The 20,706-nt window shown below is 38.3% G+C and overlaps 1 protein-coding gene across 6 annotated transcripts in view; it reads right to left on the minus strand.

Moving 5' to 3' along the window:
• LOC129026125 (zinc finger protein 717-like) overlaps window positions 1-20,706 on the minus strand; it is a 62,835-nt gene that overhangs the window by 10,800 nt on the left and 31,329 nt on the right. For 4 of the 6 annotated variants that reach the window (XM_063650698.1, XM_063650699.1, XM_054473641.2 and 1 more), the window contains 2 exons: window positions 20,105-20,262; window positions 21-3,217 (listed from right to left, as the gene is read on the minus strand). In XM_063650698.1, coding sequence (XP_063506768.1) covers window positions 1,525-2,718 — 1,194 coding nt within the window. In that variant the 5' untranslated portion in view covers window positions 2,719-3,217; window positions 20,105-20,262 and the 3' untranslated portion in view covers window positions 21-1,524. Of the gene's footprint in view, window positions 1-20; window positions 3,218-5,075; window positions 5,169-20,104; window positions 20,263-20,706 lie in introns of those variants that run through there. The other 2 variants (XR_010123512.1, XM_063650701.1) reach the window with 2 other exon arrangements.

Raw genomic sequence — 20,706 nt, forward strand, 5'->3', positions numbered from 1 at the left:
CTAAAGGAGTAAGCCAAGGATAGACAATCAGTTCAATGTTTTTATTTTTAATTTTTGTTGGGACATAGTAGGTGTATGTAATTCCTTCAGTCTTAAAGCAGTCACCTTTTCCCACCTATGGCTCCCAAGGCCATCATAGGGGTCATCAGTACTTCAGTACCACAGGATCTGAGAAAATGTGGAAGGCTTTATGTCACTCTGTGTGAGAGCCAGGCCCGTAAGGATCATCACTCACATACTTTTTTTTTTTTTTTTTTTGAGATGGAGTGTTGCTCTGTCACCCAGGCTGGAGTGCAATGGGACGATTTCAGCTCACTGCAACCTCTGCCTCCTGGGTTCACACCATTCTCCCGCCTCAGCCTCCAGAGTAGCTGGGATTACAGGTGCACACCACCATGACTGGCTATTAATTTTTATATTTTTTAGTAGAAACAGGGTTTCACGATGTTGGTCAGGCTGGTCTCAAACTCCTGACCTCGTGATCTGCCCACCTCAGCCTCCCAAAGTGCTGGGATTACAATCGTGAGCTACTGCGCCTGGCTACTTGCATACATATTCTACTACAGAGCTGTTATATAATGCACCCACAATAACAGGGGGCTGAGAAATGTAGTCTGTGTGTCCAACAGATAAAAGGGTGAATTTTGTAGAACACACAGCCAGTCTCTGACACACAGGATTTCTCTCTTGTGTGAATTCCCTAATACCTGCTGAGGTGTTACTTCAGACAAAAGGATTTTGCACACTCATTACACTCTTTTTTTTTTTGAGATTGGAGACTCACTTTGTCACTGGAGCGCAGTGGCGTGATCTTGGCTCACTGCAATCTCCGCCTCCCAGGTTCATGCCATTCTCCTGCCTCAGCCTCCTAAGTAGCAGGGGCTACAGGCACCCACCACCATGCCCAGCTAATTTTTTTGTATTTTTATTAGAGACACGGTTTCACCATCTTAGCCAGGATGGTCTCGATCTCCTGACCTCATGATCCACCCACCTTGGCCTCCCAAAGAGCTGGGATTACAGGCATGAGCCACTGCGCCCAGCCCACATTCATTATACTCTTAAGCTTTCTCCCTTGTATGAATTTCTTGATGCCTCCTGAAGTCTGACTTCTACTAAAAGCTGTTTCCAACACTCATACAGTCATAGGGCTTTCCTTGTGTGACTTCTCTGATGGACAGTAAGGCTTGACTTGTGACTGAAGGATTTCTCACACTGGTTACATACACAGGGTTTATTTCCGGTATGCATCCACTGATATGCTGTAGGATTTCATTTGCTAATATGGCTTTTCACACCTTCAGTATGTTAACAGGCCTCTTCACCTGAGTGAGTTCTGTAATGTACAGTGAGCGCTGACTTCTGGTAGAAAGCCTGTCTACATTCTTTGCATTCATATGGTTTCTCACCTGTGTGAGTTCTCTCATGTCTATTGAGGGTTGACTTCTGGCAAAAGCTTTTCCCACATTCTTTACACTGATATGGTTTCTCCCCTGTGTGTATTCTTTCATGTATCATGAGGGATTACTTCTGGTAGAATGTTTTCCCACATTCATTACATTCATGGGATTTCTTCCCTGTGTGAATTCTTTCATGTACAGTGAGGGCTGACTTCTGGAAGAAGGTTTCCCTACATCCATTACATTTATAAGGCTTCTGTCCCATGTGAGTTTTCTGATGCCTGCTGTAGTTCGCCCTCTGATGAAAGGTTTTTCCACATTCGTTACAAACATAGGGTTTTTCTCCTGTGTGAGTTCTCTGATGCATAGTGAGCACTGTCTTCTGGTAGAAGGATTTTCCACATTCACTACATTTGTAGGGTTTCTCCCATATGTGAGTACTCTGATACATCCTCAGGTTTGACTTCTGGCTAAAAGTTCTCCCACATTCATTACACTCATAGGGTTTTTCCCCTGTGTGAGTACCCTGATGCATCCTGAGATTTGACTTCTGGCTAAAGGTTTTTCCACATTTATTACATTCATATGGTTTCTCACCTGAGTGAGTTCTTTGATGTATAATGAGAACTGAATTCAGGCAAAATGTTTTTCCACATTCATTACATTCATAGGGTTTTTCCCCTGTGTGAGTTCTCTGATATACAGAAAGTTTTGACTTCTGAGCAAAAGTTTTCCTGCATTCTTTACATTCATATGGGTTCTCAGCTGTGTGAGTTCTCTGATGTACCGTGAGGGCTGACTTATGGTAGAAAGTTTTCCTACATTCTTTACATTCATATGGTTTCTCATCTGTGTGAATTCTCTGATGTACAGTGAGGACTGACTTCTGATAAAAAGTTTCCCTACATTCATTACATTTACATGGTTTCTCTCCTGTGTGAATTCTCTGATGTACATTGAGGGCTGACCTCTGGTAGAAGGTTTTCCCAAATTCCATACATTCATAGGGTTTTTCTCCTGTGTGTATTCGGTGATGATAAATAATGGCTGACATTTGGCAGAAGGTTTCCCCACATTCATGACACTCATAGGGCTTTTCTCCTGTGTGGATTCTCTGATGAACAATTAGATTTGACTTCTGACAGAAGGATTTCTCACATTTGGTACATGCAAAGTGTTTCTCCTGTGTATGTGTTCTCTGATGATTTGCAAGATATGATTTCCTAATGAAGGATTTCTCACATTGTATACATTTATAGGGTTTGTCTCCTGTGTGTATTTTCTGATGTTTGGTAAGTTTAGACTTTTTACTGAACATTTTCCCACATACATTACATTCAACATTTATCTTCTGGGAAGAGAGTGCTGACTTATCACAGGATTTCCCATATTCATTATAAGTACATGCAGTCTCTCTACCATGACCCTTCTCTGCCTCAGTGCTGAAAGCTTTCCTTGTCCACTATATTCAAAAAGCTGCTGTCCCATATGAATCTTGTTATGGTGACTAAGATACTCATGACACATGAGAGATTTCCCAGTTATACTTCAATCATCAAGTTTTCCTCCTGCCTGCATTTCATAAGGCTCAATAGAGATAAATATGTTCTGACTTACATTTAACTCCTCAGCCCTCATTCCTGAATAGCTTGCGTTATTTACCATCATATTTGGAATACGGTTTAAGCTCAAATTAAGTATTTTTCCTAATTCAACTGTTTCCTCAGTTGATGTTTTGCTGTTGGTGATTGCAACCTGCCATATATGTCTCTGATGAACTTCCTGGCTTCTTTCAATTATGTCAACTGTCTGGACATCTGAAATGAAAAAACAAAACAAAACAAAGCGAAACAAAAATCCATGAACCACACGTAAGCATTTGTTATGGAATGCTTATGTAAAGACTCAATGAAGTTACTTTCTCTCCTAGTGGCATAAGGTTCTTTAAAAATCAATAATCAGTACTGGTTTTATAAGCACATGGCTGTTCCTACTAACTTAATATAAGAAATTACATTAATAGATTTTCTAATGTGAAATCATGTCTTTCACTGTTTTTTGTTTCATCAAAAATATTTGGTAAAAAATATTCACCTACACCTAGTTGTAATTTTCACCTAAGTGCTTATCACCTGCCAACTGTTTTCTCTATTGTTTTTCTCCATTTCATTCTTGTAACAACAGGAGGTAACTTGTGCTGCTATTTTTCTCATTCTGCCTTGAAGATGATAAGGTATTCCTGGATCAGCTACCTGCAGGTGCCCATGATGGCCACGTGTCTTCAGGACCAGATTTTATACCAGTGTTTCTTTAGTTTTCATGCTTCCCTGGGAATGTCTATAGGCGTCTGGGCATTTTTCAAATACAAAGTCTCTCCTCCAAACTATGAAGACTGCTTCTTTCAAATTTCTAATTTAAACTGACTTGCTTCACTTCTCAGAACTGTAATAGGTACATGAAGTGTCACTCCACCACTGTGGGCATACCCTCCCTGCTGGTCCTAAGGATTCAGTTCTGGAACTCGGGTGGTGTTCACCATCTTTGAAAAGTCATTTATGGGTTCCTTCCGAGATGAACAGCCCTGATATTCTCCCCCCAATTTCCTGGCACATCCATCCCTGCTTCATAATTCAATGCCTCTGAAGGCTTTTATTTTGTATGTTCAAGTTTCAGCTGTCTCCTAGTTTCAGAGAAAAATGGGGTCTCTTGTACACTTCTCACTGTCTACTGCCAAACAGAAATCTCAGCCCTTCAACATCAAACTTTTGCTTCAATAGGCTTTGGAATCCAGAACCTCCTGGTTCTCTTCCAAAGTCCAGACCTATCCTGTTCCATGCTCTTATGCTGGGTCTTCCTCACTGTAAGGATTTCTGGTGTCATTATAAAAAAAGCCTCACTCTTAGATTGCTCTTATTTTTTGTTCAACTCCCTAGGTGACCTCCTCTATAATTATGATTCTAAACACCAGCTGTGACTTACCAATTTTTTAGTTGGTATCTCCAATTGTGATGTCCACTCTTACATATATATTTATATTCACCTACTATGTGCCATAATTGGAAAAGAGTGAAATTGAACAGGAGCTATGCCAAAGTTAGCAATGCCTCTGACACTGCATTGTCTTAACATCTTTCCTAAATTATATCTTTTTTTCTCACTCTGGTTAAATATTCCACATGGTTCTTTTACAACTACTTAACATATATTATTTTGTTTTTCTCTTATCACAATGTACACTGTATGAAAAAGACATTATTTTGATCATTGCTGTTATAAATGCAAGTATAAAGTTACCACGGCGTACAAGCTCCTCAATTGAGATGTGTTGAAAGAATAAATGGATGTATGAATAAATGTCTGGGGGAAGAAAGCAGTCCATGAAAATGGAGGAAAAGAAGACAACTGAGAAAATGAACAGCAAAGAAAAATGTCTAAGAAGAGCAAGGTAGGGACTAGATTGAGGAAATATTTTTAAATATTCAGCAAAGTAAAATTCAGGGATATATGCATGAAAGCCCTCCTTGGAGACGATATAATTCACATGTTTGATGCACAAAGACCAGCTGTCTTCAGGTATGGGACTTGGGAGAAAAACTGGTGAAAACAAGTCAACAATGCAGATATCTGCTGGGCTTTGCTCTTCCTGGCTTCCCTGCCCAGGATGCAGTGACCAACCTGAGAGACACTGATTCACCCATTCTTCTCCTAACCATGGCTCTGCTCCTTGCTCCAACTTGAAGATCACCTCAGGTTTGGTAACGCAATGGCCTGGTAATGGGAAATAATGGAGGACTTAGCCAAACTGCAAAGTAAGGTCCTTTTCCGAATGACAACAGCTCGGTTTCAGAAGCTGGATAATGAAAGAGCCTATCTGAATCTTTCGTTAGAGAGGGTTGACACATTCTTCACATGGAATAGCATTAAACCTTATAAATGTGGGGCTGGGCGCAGTGGTTCACACCTGTAGTCCCAGCACTTTGGGAGGCCGAGGTAGGTGGATCATGAGGTCAGGAGATCGAGACCATCGTGGCTAACACAGTCAAACCCCGTCTCTACTAAAAATACAAAAAATTAGCTGGGCATGGTGATGGACAACTGTAGTCCCAGCTACTCTGGAGGCTGAGGAAGGAGAATGGCATGAACCCAGGAGGCGGAGCTTGCAGTGAGCTGAGATTGTGCCACTGCACTCCAGCCTGGGTGATGGAGTGAGACTCCATCTCAATAAAAAAAAAGAAACCTTATAAATGCTTCCTATATCTACCAACGTGGAAGTAAGTGCTGCTTCTGGGGGTTACTGGGAAGCTTCACTCACTCAATGATACCAGGCTGCTGTAGGTCTCCAGCATCATGTCCCTGTACAGGGTCCTCTGAGCATCATCCAGGTCCTGCCACTCCTCCCAGGTGAAGTGCATGGCTACCTCCTCAAAGGACCCCAACCCCTGTAATAGCACATTCTCCTCAAGTCATCAGCCCAGGGTCACAAGAATAGGAATGTCAGAGTTCATTCTTCTGTAGCTGCATGTCTCTTATGTGTATCTTACATAAACTGTAGCTTCTCTGTACTCTATATGGAGAAAGAACAAGCACAGTAGAAGTATCCTGCCACTATAATGTTTTGTTAATAAAATAGATTACAGAGTTTACCTTGTAGATGTAGAATCATCCTTATTGTGAAAGATAAAAGTAGGAATAAAATTCTGCTGTAATCTGGTATGATGACAAAAATTATAAATACATACCTGGAACAATATAATAGATGAACTAGTAGAGACATAAGTTTAATGTTGACTGCAGTAAGAAAAGAGAAAATATAGTTCTATATTGTATTAGAAGGTTGCACTTCGTTGAAAAACCAAAGAAGCTTAGTACTTCCATGTGAACTGTGTGTTCTCACGACTATGAGGCAACACCGGAGCCTAGTCATAAGGACAGGAAGAACACATACCACATTAACGGAACTGCACCCAGCATGCTGTCTAGGTGAATGACCCTGGGCTGTGATGAGAGAGAACACAACACTGAAGGAACTGATTATGGAGTGAGTCTGCACGTAAATATCTGACCTAACTCCAAACCTTATTTTTAAATTATTTATAAATTAAAATAATGTACCCAAGCATCTGAACATTTCCTTCCTCATGCCCAATGACTGCTTGTGTCCACCCTAGGGTGAACACTCCTATTTCCCTAACCACCTGGTATAAATAATGTGTAAATCTGTGTAACATTTACACTCATTTGTGAGTGTAATGTGTGTAATACATACCTGTAAGAACAAGTATGTTACATAACCAAATATGCATTTTAACAGTCACCCAGAGGGAGAATGGGTAAGGACTTTGGGGAGACTCAGAGGAGAAGAAAATAGAGTAATAGATGATCACATTCATCCTATCACAGAGCAGTAAGAATACAGAACAGGGAAGTAACCCTTAAAAAGGAAAAGGGGAAAAGAAAAAGAATTTGGTGCTAATTTGCTGTGCAGAGGGTAAAGTGGGGAGTTTCACTTCCAGATGATGCAGAATCATGTCTAGTGAGGTACTGGTACTGCAAATTTAGAAAATTAAAAATATGATTACCAGAAGTGACACAGACTTAGATCATATTGGAAACATCTGAGGTACTGTACGTGGGGATGTCCAACTAGCAACTGGGTATACAATTCGAGTTCAGAAAAGATATCTAAGCAGAAGATAAATATGTGGAAAGTATCAGAATTTGTAAGGTACTTGTAGTCATCACAGTTTAAGAGATTGAAAGAAAAAAGTAACAAATGCAGAATCTACAGAAACACTGACAAAGAGAAACTTTCTAAGACTATTCTACAAATAAAGCTCAGTGTTAATAAGTATACTAATGTAATCATATTCATAGTTCTATAAAGAAAAATTCAATTTTGCACATAGACATACACAAGGTACTTTTAGAACCACATTCCAGGTTTCCATTTCTGCATGTAAGAAGCTTGAAAGTCATCACTCCATCTTAACAACAAACGAAAAGCAGAAGAAATGGAAAAATCAGCAACTCTTCTTGGATCTGTAAGGGAGGGAGAACAAAGGACAATCCACTGCCCCAGGATTCGAGATATAGACAGGGAAAAAGAAGAACAGAGATTCACTAGCAAAAACCACCATGGGAACCAGTGCAGGAGTAGGAAATTCTGAATTGTAACTGACAAATTGCGAGAGGTTCAGTGTGAACAACTCCAAAAGTTAAAAACTCTGGGGGGACCCAGTCATAGGGGTGACTCCACAGTATTGTGAAATTTACCTCTAGGAGCTTAAACAGGCTCCTACAGTAAATATTGGAGGTAACTCCCCTCCTGCTTCCACCTGCCCTCCTGCTTCCACCTGCAGGCAGGAGCGGAAAAGGCAAATCATTCTGAAATATGAAAGAGCACTGCATTGTTTCTTACCAGGCCTACGCTGGGGAGAGACTACTTCACCAGAGTCCAGGCCTGCCCTCAAAGAAACTACTTCACCAAAGCCCAGGCCTGCCCTCGGGAGAGACTACTTCACCACAGCCAAGGCCTGCCCTGGGTAGAGACTACTTCACCAGAGCCCAGGCCTGCCCTGGGGAGAGACTACTTCACCAGAGCCCAGGCCTGCCCTCGAAGAAACTACTTAACCAGAGCCCAGGCCTGCCCTGGGGAGAGACTACTTCACCAGAGCCCAGGCCTGCCCTCGGGAGAGACTACTTCACCAGAGCCCAGGCCTGCCCTCAGGAGAGACTACTTCATCAGAGCCAAGGCCTGCCCTGGGTAGAGACTACTTCACCAGAGCCGGGCCTGCCTTCAGAGAAACTACTTAACCAGAGCCTAGCCTGGTGTGCTATTGACAGCTTCAACGACCTAGGTGAAGGGAAACACCCAACTCCAACCCACTCTAGCCATCGTGTCCCACCTAAAATAGAAGGAAAAAAAAAGAGCAACATTTGTGAAGTTCACAGTTCAAAAGGAAGAAGAGCTCATGAAAAGAATAAGCCCTATTGATGGGACTACAGCCCACTTTGGCTATGGTCTACAAGTTTTTGTCCCCCAAAATCATTATTTGGAAGCCTGACCCCTAATTTTACTGCAAGATTTGGAAGATACAAATTCAAGTGATTGCCAAGGTTGGACTATTGGGAGATACCTGTTTTGATGACAAACACTGAGACCACACAATCAACCAGGCCAAAGTTATCTAGAAAAATGAGCTCACACACGGAAAAGTTTGGAACCTAGCTGTTCCTACTGTGTTTTCCAAAACTTAGTGATGTCTGCCTTATAGGTCTCATGCTGCTCTCAAGTACACACATGGTAATCCTTTCGTTTAAGTAGAGACACTCCCAGCACCAAACTCACCCCAGAGAAAAGGGCCACCCAGACCATCCTGCTGCTGGATCTCACTCTGTCACCCAGGATGGAGTATAGTGGCAAAATCATAGACCACTGTAACCTCATGGGCTCAAGTAAATCCTCCCTCTTCAGCCTCCTGGGTAGCTAGGACTACAGAAGTGTACCACTATCCCAGCTAATTTTTTGGTTGTTGTTTTGTAGACATGAGGTCTCACTGTGTTACCCAGGCTGGTCTTGAACTCCTGGCCTAAGGCAGTCTTTTTCCCTCAGCCTCCCAAAGTGTTGGGATTGAAGACATGACCTACAGTGTGCAACTATATAACACTTTCTATATTCACTTATATTTCTATGAACATTTAGGTTGTTTTAATATCTTGCCATAATTCATTTTCAATTTACTTTTGTGTATGGTGTAAAATATGGGTCCAATTTTTTGCAGGTAGATAACCAGATTTACTGAAGAGTTTGTTTTCTTGTGTGTATTTGTATGTATTTGTTGAAAATTAGTTCACTCAGGCCAGGTTGACTGATATATTTCTGACCTCTCTATTCTGTTCCATTGGTCTATGTGTCTGTTTTTATGCTAGTATCATTCTGTTTTGATGACTACAGCTTTGGTAGGTAGTTTAAAATCAGGAATTATAATGCCTCCAGCTTTGCCTTTTTACTCAAAATTGCTTTACTCTTTCATGATTCTAAACGAGAATTTTTTTCTATTTTTGTGAAATATGCTGTTGAAATTTTGATAGAGACTGATTTGAATCTGTATATCACTTTGGGCAGTATGGATGTTTAAACAAACCTTTTTCAGGAACACAACATATTTTTGTTTTATTTGTGTCTCCTATAATTGCTTTCATTAATATTTTACAGTTTTTGATGTACAGATCCTTCACTTTCTTGGTTATATTTATTCCTAAATACTTTGACATTTGTTAAATGGATTTATTTCTGGATTTTTGTCAGACATATTGTTAGGGTACAGAAATGCAAGTGGTACTTTTGGTACATTGATACAATATCCTGAAATGTTACTTAATTAGTTTATTAGTTCAAAAAGTTATTTGGTGTAATGAGGAGCACAATGGACTGTCATTACACATTAAATGATAGCTTACGTTAGTATATCACAGTGCCCCAAAATGTGATCTGCTGTATTTTTGCTGTTACAAAGTCAGTCGCATTTTTTAGTCCTAGTATTTTTTCTTCTAAAATATTTTTGTCTGTCATTTGCTAATAATGTGTATCCTCTGCTTACTGTTCAATTGTGCTACCCATTTATCTTCAAGCCCAGTTAGTCCAACTTTCTAATAAAATTTCTAACAATGGTATGTTCATTTATTGTAAACCTAAATAGTAAATTTGTATGATAGTTTTACAGTTACCAAATAGGATTTAAAACATGTCAATCTGTCACTACTAATGAATCTCTGGGTTCCTAATTTTAAACTCTTATGTATCATGTCTATTAAATATGTACGTACAATGGCTTAGAATCATGCCTAACATATCGTATGCACTAAGTATCAATCAAACCAATTTTTAAAATTATCGTCTTCATACTATTAAAAATGATTTAGAGAGAAGAAAAAGATACAGGTCATATACCTGGATCTACATAAAGGAAGAGCAGTAAAGAAACAATAAATGAGGGTATCTTAACCAATCTACATATTATTGTGTACAAATATATACAATTACATACACATGCATGATTATGTGTGCTTATATATAGTTGAAATGAATGATGACAGTGACACAAGGGACAGGAAGATGGAAAAGAAAAATGATGTTAGAAGACAGTCACACTATTTGTGAAGTGGTATAGTATTATTTGAAACTGGACTTGTAAGTGCATATTGAAACCCTAGGGCAACTAGTATAAAAAGTTTAAAAATATACAGCTATAAAGAAAATACATGCTAAGAAAGAAGAGAAAATGGAATCATAAAATGTTCAGTTAACATCACAAAAGGCAGAAAGAGTGGAAGACAAAACAATATGGGAATAATAACAATAACAAATATGGCAGATATTAATTCAACTATATCAATAATCACTTTGAATGTCAATCATCCAAATGCACCAATTAAAACAGATTGTCAGAGTGGATCAAAATACAAGACCCAACTATATGTTGTCTACAAGAAGCCCATTTTAAATATAAAACCACACATTAATTAAAAGTAAATAGAGAAAAATATACAATGCTAACAATAATCAAAAGAAAGCAGGAGTGGCCAGGTGTGGTGGCTCATGCCTGTAATCCCAACACTTTGGGAGGCTGAGGTGGGTGGATCACTTGAGGTCAGGAGTTCGAAACCTGTCTGGCCAACATGGTGAAACCCCATCTGTATTAAAAAAAAAAAGTACAAAAATTATCTGGACATGGTGACAGGCACCTGTAATCCCAACTACTTGGGAGGGTGAGGCAGGAGAATCGCTTGAACCCAGGAGGCAGAGGTTGCAGTGAGCTGAGATTGCACCATTGCACTCCAGCCTGGGCAACAAGAGTGAAATTCAGTCTCAAAAAAAAAAAGAGTAACTACATTTCACACAAAGTAGACTTCAAAGAAAGAAAGTTATCATGGATAAAGAATGGTACTTCATCATGACATAGCAGTTAACCCTCCAAAAAGATGACAATCCTTAATGTCCATGCACCTGACAGCAGATTGTCAAACGACATGAGGCAAAAACAGAACTAGAAGGAGAAATAGATGGATCCACTGTCACAATTTGAGACATCAGCACCCTCCATCAGAAACAGATCTAGCAGGCAGAAATTAGTAACAATATAGTTGAATTCAATATCAATATACATCAACTGGATACTGACAGAGCAGGAGCACCCGTCACCTCAGACAAACACTACCACTTTAAGTTCCAGCTCCCTTCTTAGCCTCATGAATTTCAAGGAAATCACTTCTCTTCTAACTACAAGCAGCCAGAAAGAGCAGACAGTAAAACACCGATAAGACAGCTTGGGCCCAGACGGAGGTGGGGAGAAAGTCTCTTGGGTAAAGTTTAACTGCCAAACTTCACCCGCATACAATAGGCCCAGTAAAATAGTGGGCCTTAGTAAGCACATTCCTTTCCCTGCAGGTGCACTAAGATAGAAAAGCTAAAAGCAGACTCAGGGGACATGCCTGCAGCTGCAGAAAGATGTATGGGGACAGACACACAACTCTCCCTCCCAGATAAGCGCAACACAGACACAGAAGCAGTCCAAGCCTTAATCAACTCTCCCACCCTGAATCCTTAAAAACTCTTAGTCTGTAAGAGAGTGTGCCTCTGACCTCACTTGGCCAGAAGGCGTCTCTCAGGTTTGTTTTCTCTAAAATAAATCTGTCTTAACTGGCAAGACACCTTTCATGTTTCTCTCCTCTTTCTTTAATTCTTACAAATACAATTCTATTTATAGACTTCATCCAACAACAGTAAAATATACATTCTTTTTAGGCTCAATAATCACCAAGATATATCACATTGTGGACCATAAAATACCCTTTAACCAATTTAAAATAACAAATCTTGCCATTTGCACTCTTAGACCACAATGAAATCAAACTTAAAATTAGCAATAGACAGAGAAGTGGAAAATCTCTAAATACAGTAAAATAAAAGGACCTCTTCTAAATAATGAATGGATCAAAGAAGAAATCTCAAGAGAAATTAATATTTTATTTTATTATTTATATATATTTTTAGAGACAGGGTCTCACTGTCTCCAAGGCTGGAGTGCAGTGGTATGATCAAAGCTCACTGCAGGCTTGAACTCCTGGGCTTAAGCAATCCTCTCACCTCAGCCTCACAAGTGGCTGAAAATACAGGCACATATCTCCCTGCTAACTTTTTAAAATTTTCTTGTAGAGACAGGGTCTTGCTATAGCTGCTCAAGCTGGTCTCAAACTCCTGACCTCAAGTAATCTTCCTGCCTTGGCCTCCCAAATCTCAGCCTCCCTGGCTGAGATTACAAGTGTGAGCCACGCCTAGCCTAATAAGTATTTTCACTAAATAAGAATGAAAATAAAAACACAACTTATCAAAATTTGTAGAATACAGCAAAAGCATGGCTTAGAAGAAAATTTATGGCATCAAATGCATATGTTAGAAAATAAGAATGATATAAAATAAAGGAAAAAATGAGCAGATTAAACTCAAAGTAAGAAGAAAATAAATTATTGCAGAAATCAATGAAATTGAAAACAGAAAAATCAAGAGAATATTATTAATGACAAAGCTGGTTCTTTTAAAAGGTCAATAAAATTAAAAACCCTATAGCCAGGCTAAGAAAAAAAAGACAGAAACTAATAATATCAGAAATGAAAGAGGGGTTACCACCACACATCCTGTGGACATTAAACAGATAATAAGGAAATACTATCAACAACTCTGTGCACACATCTGATCATCTAGTTCAAATGGATCACTTCCTTGACAGACACAATTTACTGAAACTCACACAAGAAGAAACACACAATCCGAATAACCTATTATTTTAATAACCTTCAAAACAGAAAGTACCTGACCCAGATATATTCACTGATAAATTGACCAAATATTTCAGGAAGAAATTATACCCATTTCCCATAATCTATTTCAGAGGATAGAGGCTGCTGAAATACTTCCTAGTTCATTATGTGAGGCCAGCATTATTCCAATGACATTTCAAAATAGAAAATCACAGACCATGATCTCCCATGAAAATATATACAAAAATCCTCAAAAACACTAGCACATCAAATCCAACAATATATAGAAAGAATCATACACCATCGCCAAGTGGGATTTGTTCTGGAGATACCAGGCTGGTTCAACATTTGCAAATCAATTAATGTAATTCATTACATCAAGAGACTGAAAAGGAAAAATCACATGATCAAGCTAAGAGGGGAACTTCCTGAAATTAATAAAGAATATCTACAGAAAACTACAGGGAACATCATACTTAATAATGAGAAACTCAAAGCTTTTCCACAATATCAGGAGGAAGAAAAGGATGTACTCTCTCATCACCCCTTTCAATATCATACTGAAAATACTAGCTAAAGCAATTAGGCAAGAAAACACAATTAAAGGCATACAGCTTGGGAAGGAATAAATAAAACTTTGTTCACAGATGACAGGATTGTCTATACAGAAAATCTAAAAAATTAAAAAAAAAAAGAAAAAAGAAAAAAGACCAAACCGAAAAAAAAAAACCCTCCTGGAACTGAAAAGCAAGATTACAGAATACAAGGTTAAAAGAGAAAGTCAATCACTTTCTAATGCACTAGCAACAACCAAGTGCAATTTGCTATGAAAACACAGTACTGCTTATATTTAGCACCCAAAAGATGAAATACTTATGTATAAATTTAACAAATGTAACAGGATCTATATGAGGAATACTATAAAACCTTAATAAATAAAATAAAAGTAAACCTGATTCTAAAGTTCACATGGAGAAGCAAAAGACCAAGAATAGTCAATTACTGAAGCACAAAGTTGGAAGACAAACACTACCTAACTTTAAGTCTTATTCATTAATCAAAATGCTGTGGTATTACCCAAAAGTAGGCAAACATAACAATGGAACAGGATAAAGAGCCCAGAAATACACCCACCTAAATACACCAAACTGATACAATAAAGCAAAGTTGCTGTTTTCAACAAATGGCATGGGGACAGCTAGAAATCCACATTTAAAAAAACAAAAAACCAGAATCTAGACATAGCTCTTATGCCATCACAAAAATTAACTCAAAATGAATCATAGACTTCAATGTAAAATACAAAAGTATAAAACTGTAGAAAATAACAAAGGAAAAAACCTAGACAATCCTGGGAAAGGAAATGACTTTTTAGATATAATAACAATGTCAAGATCCATTTTAAAATGATTCATAAACAAGACTTCATTAAAATTGAAAACTTCTGTTCTGCAAAAGCCAATGTCACAAAAATGAGAAGAAAAGCCACAGATTTGGAGGAAATATCTGCAAAAGACACATCTGAGAAAGAGAATGTTCTACAAAACATAGGATAGACTGTTACACAAAACATCTGAGAAAGAGACTGTTCTACAAAACGTCTGATAAAGAGACTGTTACTCAAAACATCTGAGAAAGAGACTGTTATACAAAACATCTGATAGAGACTGTTACACAAAACATCTGAGAAAGAGACTGTTCTACAAAACATCTGAGAAAGAGACTGTTACACAAAACATCTGAGAGACTGTTACACAAAACATCTGAGAGACTGTTAATACCAAACATCTGATAAAGAGACTTACACAAAACATCTGAGAAAGAGACTGTTATACAAAACATCTGATAAAGAGACTGTTACACAAAACATCTGATAAAGAGACCATTACACAAAACATCTGATAAAGAGACTGTTACACAAAACATGAGAAAGAGACTGTTCTACAAAACATCTGAGAAAGAGACTGTTACACAAAACATCTGAGAAAGAGACTGTTTTACAAAACATCTGAGAAAGAGACTGTTACACAAAACATCTGAGACTGTTAATACAAAGCATCTGATAAAGAGACTGTTACACAAGACATCTGAGAAAGAGACTGTTATACAAAACATCTGATAAAGAGACTGTTACACAAAACATCTGATAAAGAGATTGTTACACAAAACATCTGAGAGACTGTTTACACAAAACATCTGAGAAAGAGACTGTTACACAAAACATCTGAGAAAGAGACTGTTCTACAAAACATCTGAGAAAGAGACTTTTAAACAAAACATCTGATAAAGAGACCATTACACAAAACATCTGATAAAGAGACTGTTCTACAAAATATCTGATAAAGAGACTGTTATGCAAAACACTCCAAAGACTCTAAAAATTCACATCTGATAAAGAGACTGTTATGCAAAACACTCCAAAGAGTCTTAAAACTCACATCTGATAAAGAAACTGTTATGCAAAACATTCCAAAAACTCTTAAAACTCACATCTGATAAAGAGACTGTTATGCAAAACATTCCAAAAACTCTTAAAACTCACATCTGATATAGAGACTGTTATGCAAAACATTCCAAAAACTCTTAAAACTCTACAGTAAGAAAACCACCTAATAAAATAGACCAAAGACCTTAACAGATACCTCACCAATGATGAGAAACATATAGGAAATAAATATATAAAATAATGCATTATCTTGTGTAACATTAAGATAACATATTAAAATAATGAGATACCACTACATACCTAGTAGAATGGCCAAAATTGGGAGCACTGACAACAACTGACAGTGAGAATGCACAGCAACCAGAACTCTCATTCAGATTGTGGAAATGCAAAATGGTACAGTCACTCAGTTGGAGGACAATTTGGTTGTTCTTACAAAAGTAAACATATTCTTACCATATGATCCAGCAACTGCACCCCTTGGTATTTACGCAAAGGAGGTGAAAATAAATGCTAGCATAAAAACCTGTAAACAGGGATTTATAGCAGCTTTATTCAAAAATAACTAAAATTTGGAAGCAACCAAGGTGCCCTTCAGTAAGTGAATGGATAAACTATGGTACACACAATGGAACATAATTCAGCACTAAAAAGAAATGGGCTATCTTGTCCTCAAAAGATGAGGAAACTTAAATGCATATTACTAAGTAAAAGAAGGCAGTCTGAAAAGGCTGCTTACTATACAACTGCAACTATGTAACATTCTGCAAAATGATGGAGATGGTTTGCAGGGTTAAGGGGATGATATGTAATAAACAGGAAGAGCAGGGATGACTTTTAGAACAAAGTGTTCTGTGAGGTACTATAAGGCTGGATACATGTCATTATACATTTACTCAAACCCATAGCATGTAAAACCACAAGAGTAAACCCTAATGTAAACTATGGCCTTTGGACAACTATGATGTCTCAATGTTGGTTCCTCATTTTAACAAAGGTACTACTATGGTGAGGGGAGGAGTTGAAAAGGGTGAAGGCTACATATATATGTGGATCAGGCTATATGGGAAATCTATGTACTTCTTAATTCTGCTGTGAAATTAAAACTGCCTTAATAAAGTATATTTATTTTTAAAAAGAATCTAACCATCTAAAAACGTTTTTAATAATAAAAATTAAATGAATATTAAAAACCACTTCCCCATTTGTAATAAGAACTCTCAATAATAATGAATGCATAAAGAAAATGTGGTCTATACATGCAATGAAATATTACTCAGCCTTAAAAAGGAAGAAAACCTTGCCATCTGCAAAAACATGCACATACCAGAAAGATATTGTGCTAAGACATAAGCCAAACAGGAACAAAGTATTATATAATCCCATCTGCAATAGTCTACATGTATGTATTCCCCTCAAATTCCTATGTTGAAATCTAATAACCAAGGTGATAGTATTAGAAGGTGAGGCCTCAGGGGAGTGATGAGGTGAGGGCTCTTCCCTCTCGAATGGACACGGAGTGCATTCATTCTCTGCCACTCTTTTGCCTTCCACCATGTAAGGATGCAGGAAGAAGTCTCTCACCAGGCACCAGATGACAGAACCTTGATCTTGGACTTCCCAGCCTTCAGAACTGTTAAGAATAAATTTCTGTTCTTTATTAATTTCCAAGTCTGAAGTATGTTGTTGTTCCAGCACAAATGAAGCCATGCTTCCTGTACAGCCTGTGGAACTCCATGTATATAAAAATGTAAAACAGTTAAACTTACAAAAGCCTAGAGCTGAATCATGGTTACCAAGGGCTGATGGGGAAGGGTAACTGGGGAGGTATTGGTCACAGAGTATAAGTTTTAGTTATGCAATGAGTAAGTTCTAAATATCGAATCTACAGATCAAAGCATATAGTTAATATGGAATTGCATACTTAAAAATGTGTTAAGAGGATGGTATTGTTTCGATTTGTTTACTTGCCCAAATCTCATGTCAAATTGTAAGCCTCAAGGCTGGCTGGAGGAGGGGCCTGGTGGGAGGGGACTGGATCAGGGGGCAGACTTGCCCCTTGCTGTTCTTGTGTTAGTAAATTTTCATGAGATCTGGTTGTTAAAAGTGTACACCACCTTCCCCTTCACCACCCACTTCCTCCTGCTCCAGACACATAGGACGTGCCTGCTTCCCCTTCATCTTACACCATAACTGTAAGTTTCCTGAGGCCTCCCCAGCCATGCTTCCTGTACAGCCTGTGGAACTGTGAGTCAATTAAACCTCTTTTCTTTATAAATTACCCAGTCCCAGGTAGTTTTTTATAGCAATGGGAGAACGGACTTATACAGAGAATAGATCTTATGTCAAATGGTTATATCCCAAAAGGGGCAGGGAGCAGGGGGAGAAACTCGTGGAGGCAAAGGTTGTTTATCGCACTGTTTGTGGTGACGGTTCCATGGGTGAATACTTATCTCTACAGGTAGGTATATTTTGCATGTGGAAGGAATGTAAATAATTTGTAGCCCGAGGGAAAACTGTGTTTTATTAAAGACTGCTACAGATTCTCACTATTCCTCTTATTGAGAGGTAGAAGCTAATTAGTCTCTAATCTAATACCGTGTGTAAAGGAAGAGAGAAGGATGTAATTTTATTTTGGATTTGTTAAGCTTGAGGTGCCTTCCGGACAGCTACAAAGAATCATTCAATGGAGAGTTGAACCTGTGGTCTAGAGCAGTGATCCCCAACCTTTTTGGCACCAGGTTTTGTGAAAGACAATTTTTCCATATACCAGGGTGTGAGGGGGGATGGTTTTGGGATGAAGCTATTAATCAGGCATTAGATTCTCATAAGGAGCAGGCAACCTAGATCCCTCACATGCATAGTTCACAATAGGGTTCCTGCTCCTATGAGAATTTAATGCTGTCATTCATCTGAGAGGAGGCAGAGTGCAGGCAGTAATGCTTGCTTGCCTGCCACTCATCTGCCGTGCAGCCCAGTTCCTCACAGGCCACAGACTGGACCGGTCCATGGCCTGGAGGTTGGGGATCCCTGGTCTAAAGTCTGGAGAAGTCCATGCTGGAGAGAAACACAACTGCTACACCACAGAAAGCAGAACTGGTAAAAAACGAAGAACCAACAACAAAAAATGAACTGCACAGTGGGACGGATAGGGAATTGGATGAAACAACTGGATAAGCTATGTAAAGGAGAAGTAGAAGAATTCAGGAAAAAAAGACAAGCAGCATCAGTGAGATCATGATAGAAACTAACACAGAAGAATTTCCAGGAGAAGATAATGAACAATAATTTGAAATGCAGGAGTCCCCCCTTATCCATGGGGGATACATTCCAGGTCCCCTAGCAGATCCCTGAAACTGTTTATAGTAACAAACCTTATATACACTATGTTTTTTCTTATATATACATACCCTTGACAGTTTAATTTATAAATTAGGCACAGTATGATATTAACAACAATAAAATGGAACAATTATAACAACATACTATATTAAAAGTTATAGGAATGTGGTCTCTCAAAATATCTTATTCTACTGCATTCAACATATTCAAAATATCAAAATATTCAAGATAGTCAAAATATCTTATTGTCTCTTCTGTCTGCAGTTGACTACGGGGAACTGAAACCACAGAAAGCAAAACTGTGGATAAGGGGGATTACTGTACGGCACAAGATTCAAGTAAGGCAGACTACAGAACAGCCATTGGGGTTGCATATAATTTAGGTTAATGGTGAGCATTAGAATAAACCAATTAAGACTACACTGAATGAAAATGCAAGTGAGCAGTGGAAATATTTGTCAGAAAATACAATTGTGAAAAATCTGCTACAAATTCTCCATGTACAGATGAATTGACAGAAACGTATGGGGGGTTAGTTAAGGACCTGTGGTCAACTCAATCCTCCAGATGTTCTAAGTTTTAGCCATGAATCAAGTAGGGCCTTCCAAAAGCCATCTGGGACTGCACTGTTTCAGCAACTCCAGAAAAACCTCATTACGGGAGTTATGCTTTAGCACTAAGTGACTGCTTCTACCACAAAATGCTAAAAGTGTTTATTTCCAGGTTGGCAGTAAAGAAAAACTTTTCACTACACCATTTCTGTGACCAATGCAGTCAGTGTTCCAGACTTTGGTGAGAGCAAGTCTTCCTGTCCCATGAGAATGCAGCATGCACTCCTTCCAGGTTCCATTCCAATCATGTAACAAATGTGACTGCCTTTTTGTTGCAGCATCAGAAAGACCAGAGACACATTTGTACTCAAGTTCCATGGCTTATAACCTGCATATGTCTACATGCCAGCATTATTTTATTTATGTGCATTTCCTTTAACCTGAATTTTACTTATTTCTATTTTTTCATTTTAATCCATGGGTGGACTCCATAAAGGCAAAAAATACAATGTAAAACAAAGTGAGGAATATATAAACAAATGACTCACCAGAGATTTATTCATCGTTTGTTGATCGTGGAAATGCACAGAGCACTCTGGAAGCATAGCTGGGAGAACAGTCGAATGGAGTGGGTTAAGCAGAGAACCGATGTGGCTTGGTCCTAGATTCTCTTGCCCAAAACGCTCTACACAATAGCTGGAAAAGACTAAAACAGCAACAAAACCTCCCTGTGACAGAACAGTCATTCATGCCTCAATAAGGGACAACAAATATCCCACTGAAGATGTACCCACAAGAACATTAATTAGTAGAGATACATACAATTTATTTTGGGATTAATGAAAACATGTATTACCTACTGATTAAGAGACAATTAATTTATCCAAAGAAACAACGTAATAATTTAAACCAAAGAAATATACATTTAGTCTTCAATGAAATTAATATTGTAGAAATATAATTCAGCTGCATTATCTATTTCACTACTAATATGGAGATTCTACATGATTCCATATAGGTGTTTCCACTAGAATACATCTTGCTTTTATACCTTCGCATCATTGAAAGGATTCATGTTTTATATATCTATGCATCATTGAAAGGATGCATCATTTATATACCTAAGCATCACTGAAAGGATGCATCTTTT

This window comes from Pongo pygmaeus, chromosome 14, assembly GCF_028885625.2.
Source record: "Pongo pygmaeus isolate AG05252 chromosome 14, NHGRI_mPonPyg2-v2.0_pri, whole genome shotgun sequence".
Classification (NCBI taxonomy): domain Eukaryota; kingdom Metazoa; phylum Chordata; class Mammalia; order Primates; family Hominidae; genus Pongo; species Pongo pygmaeus.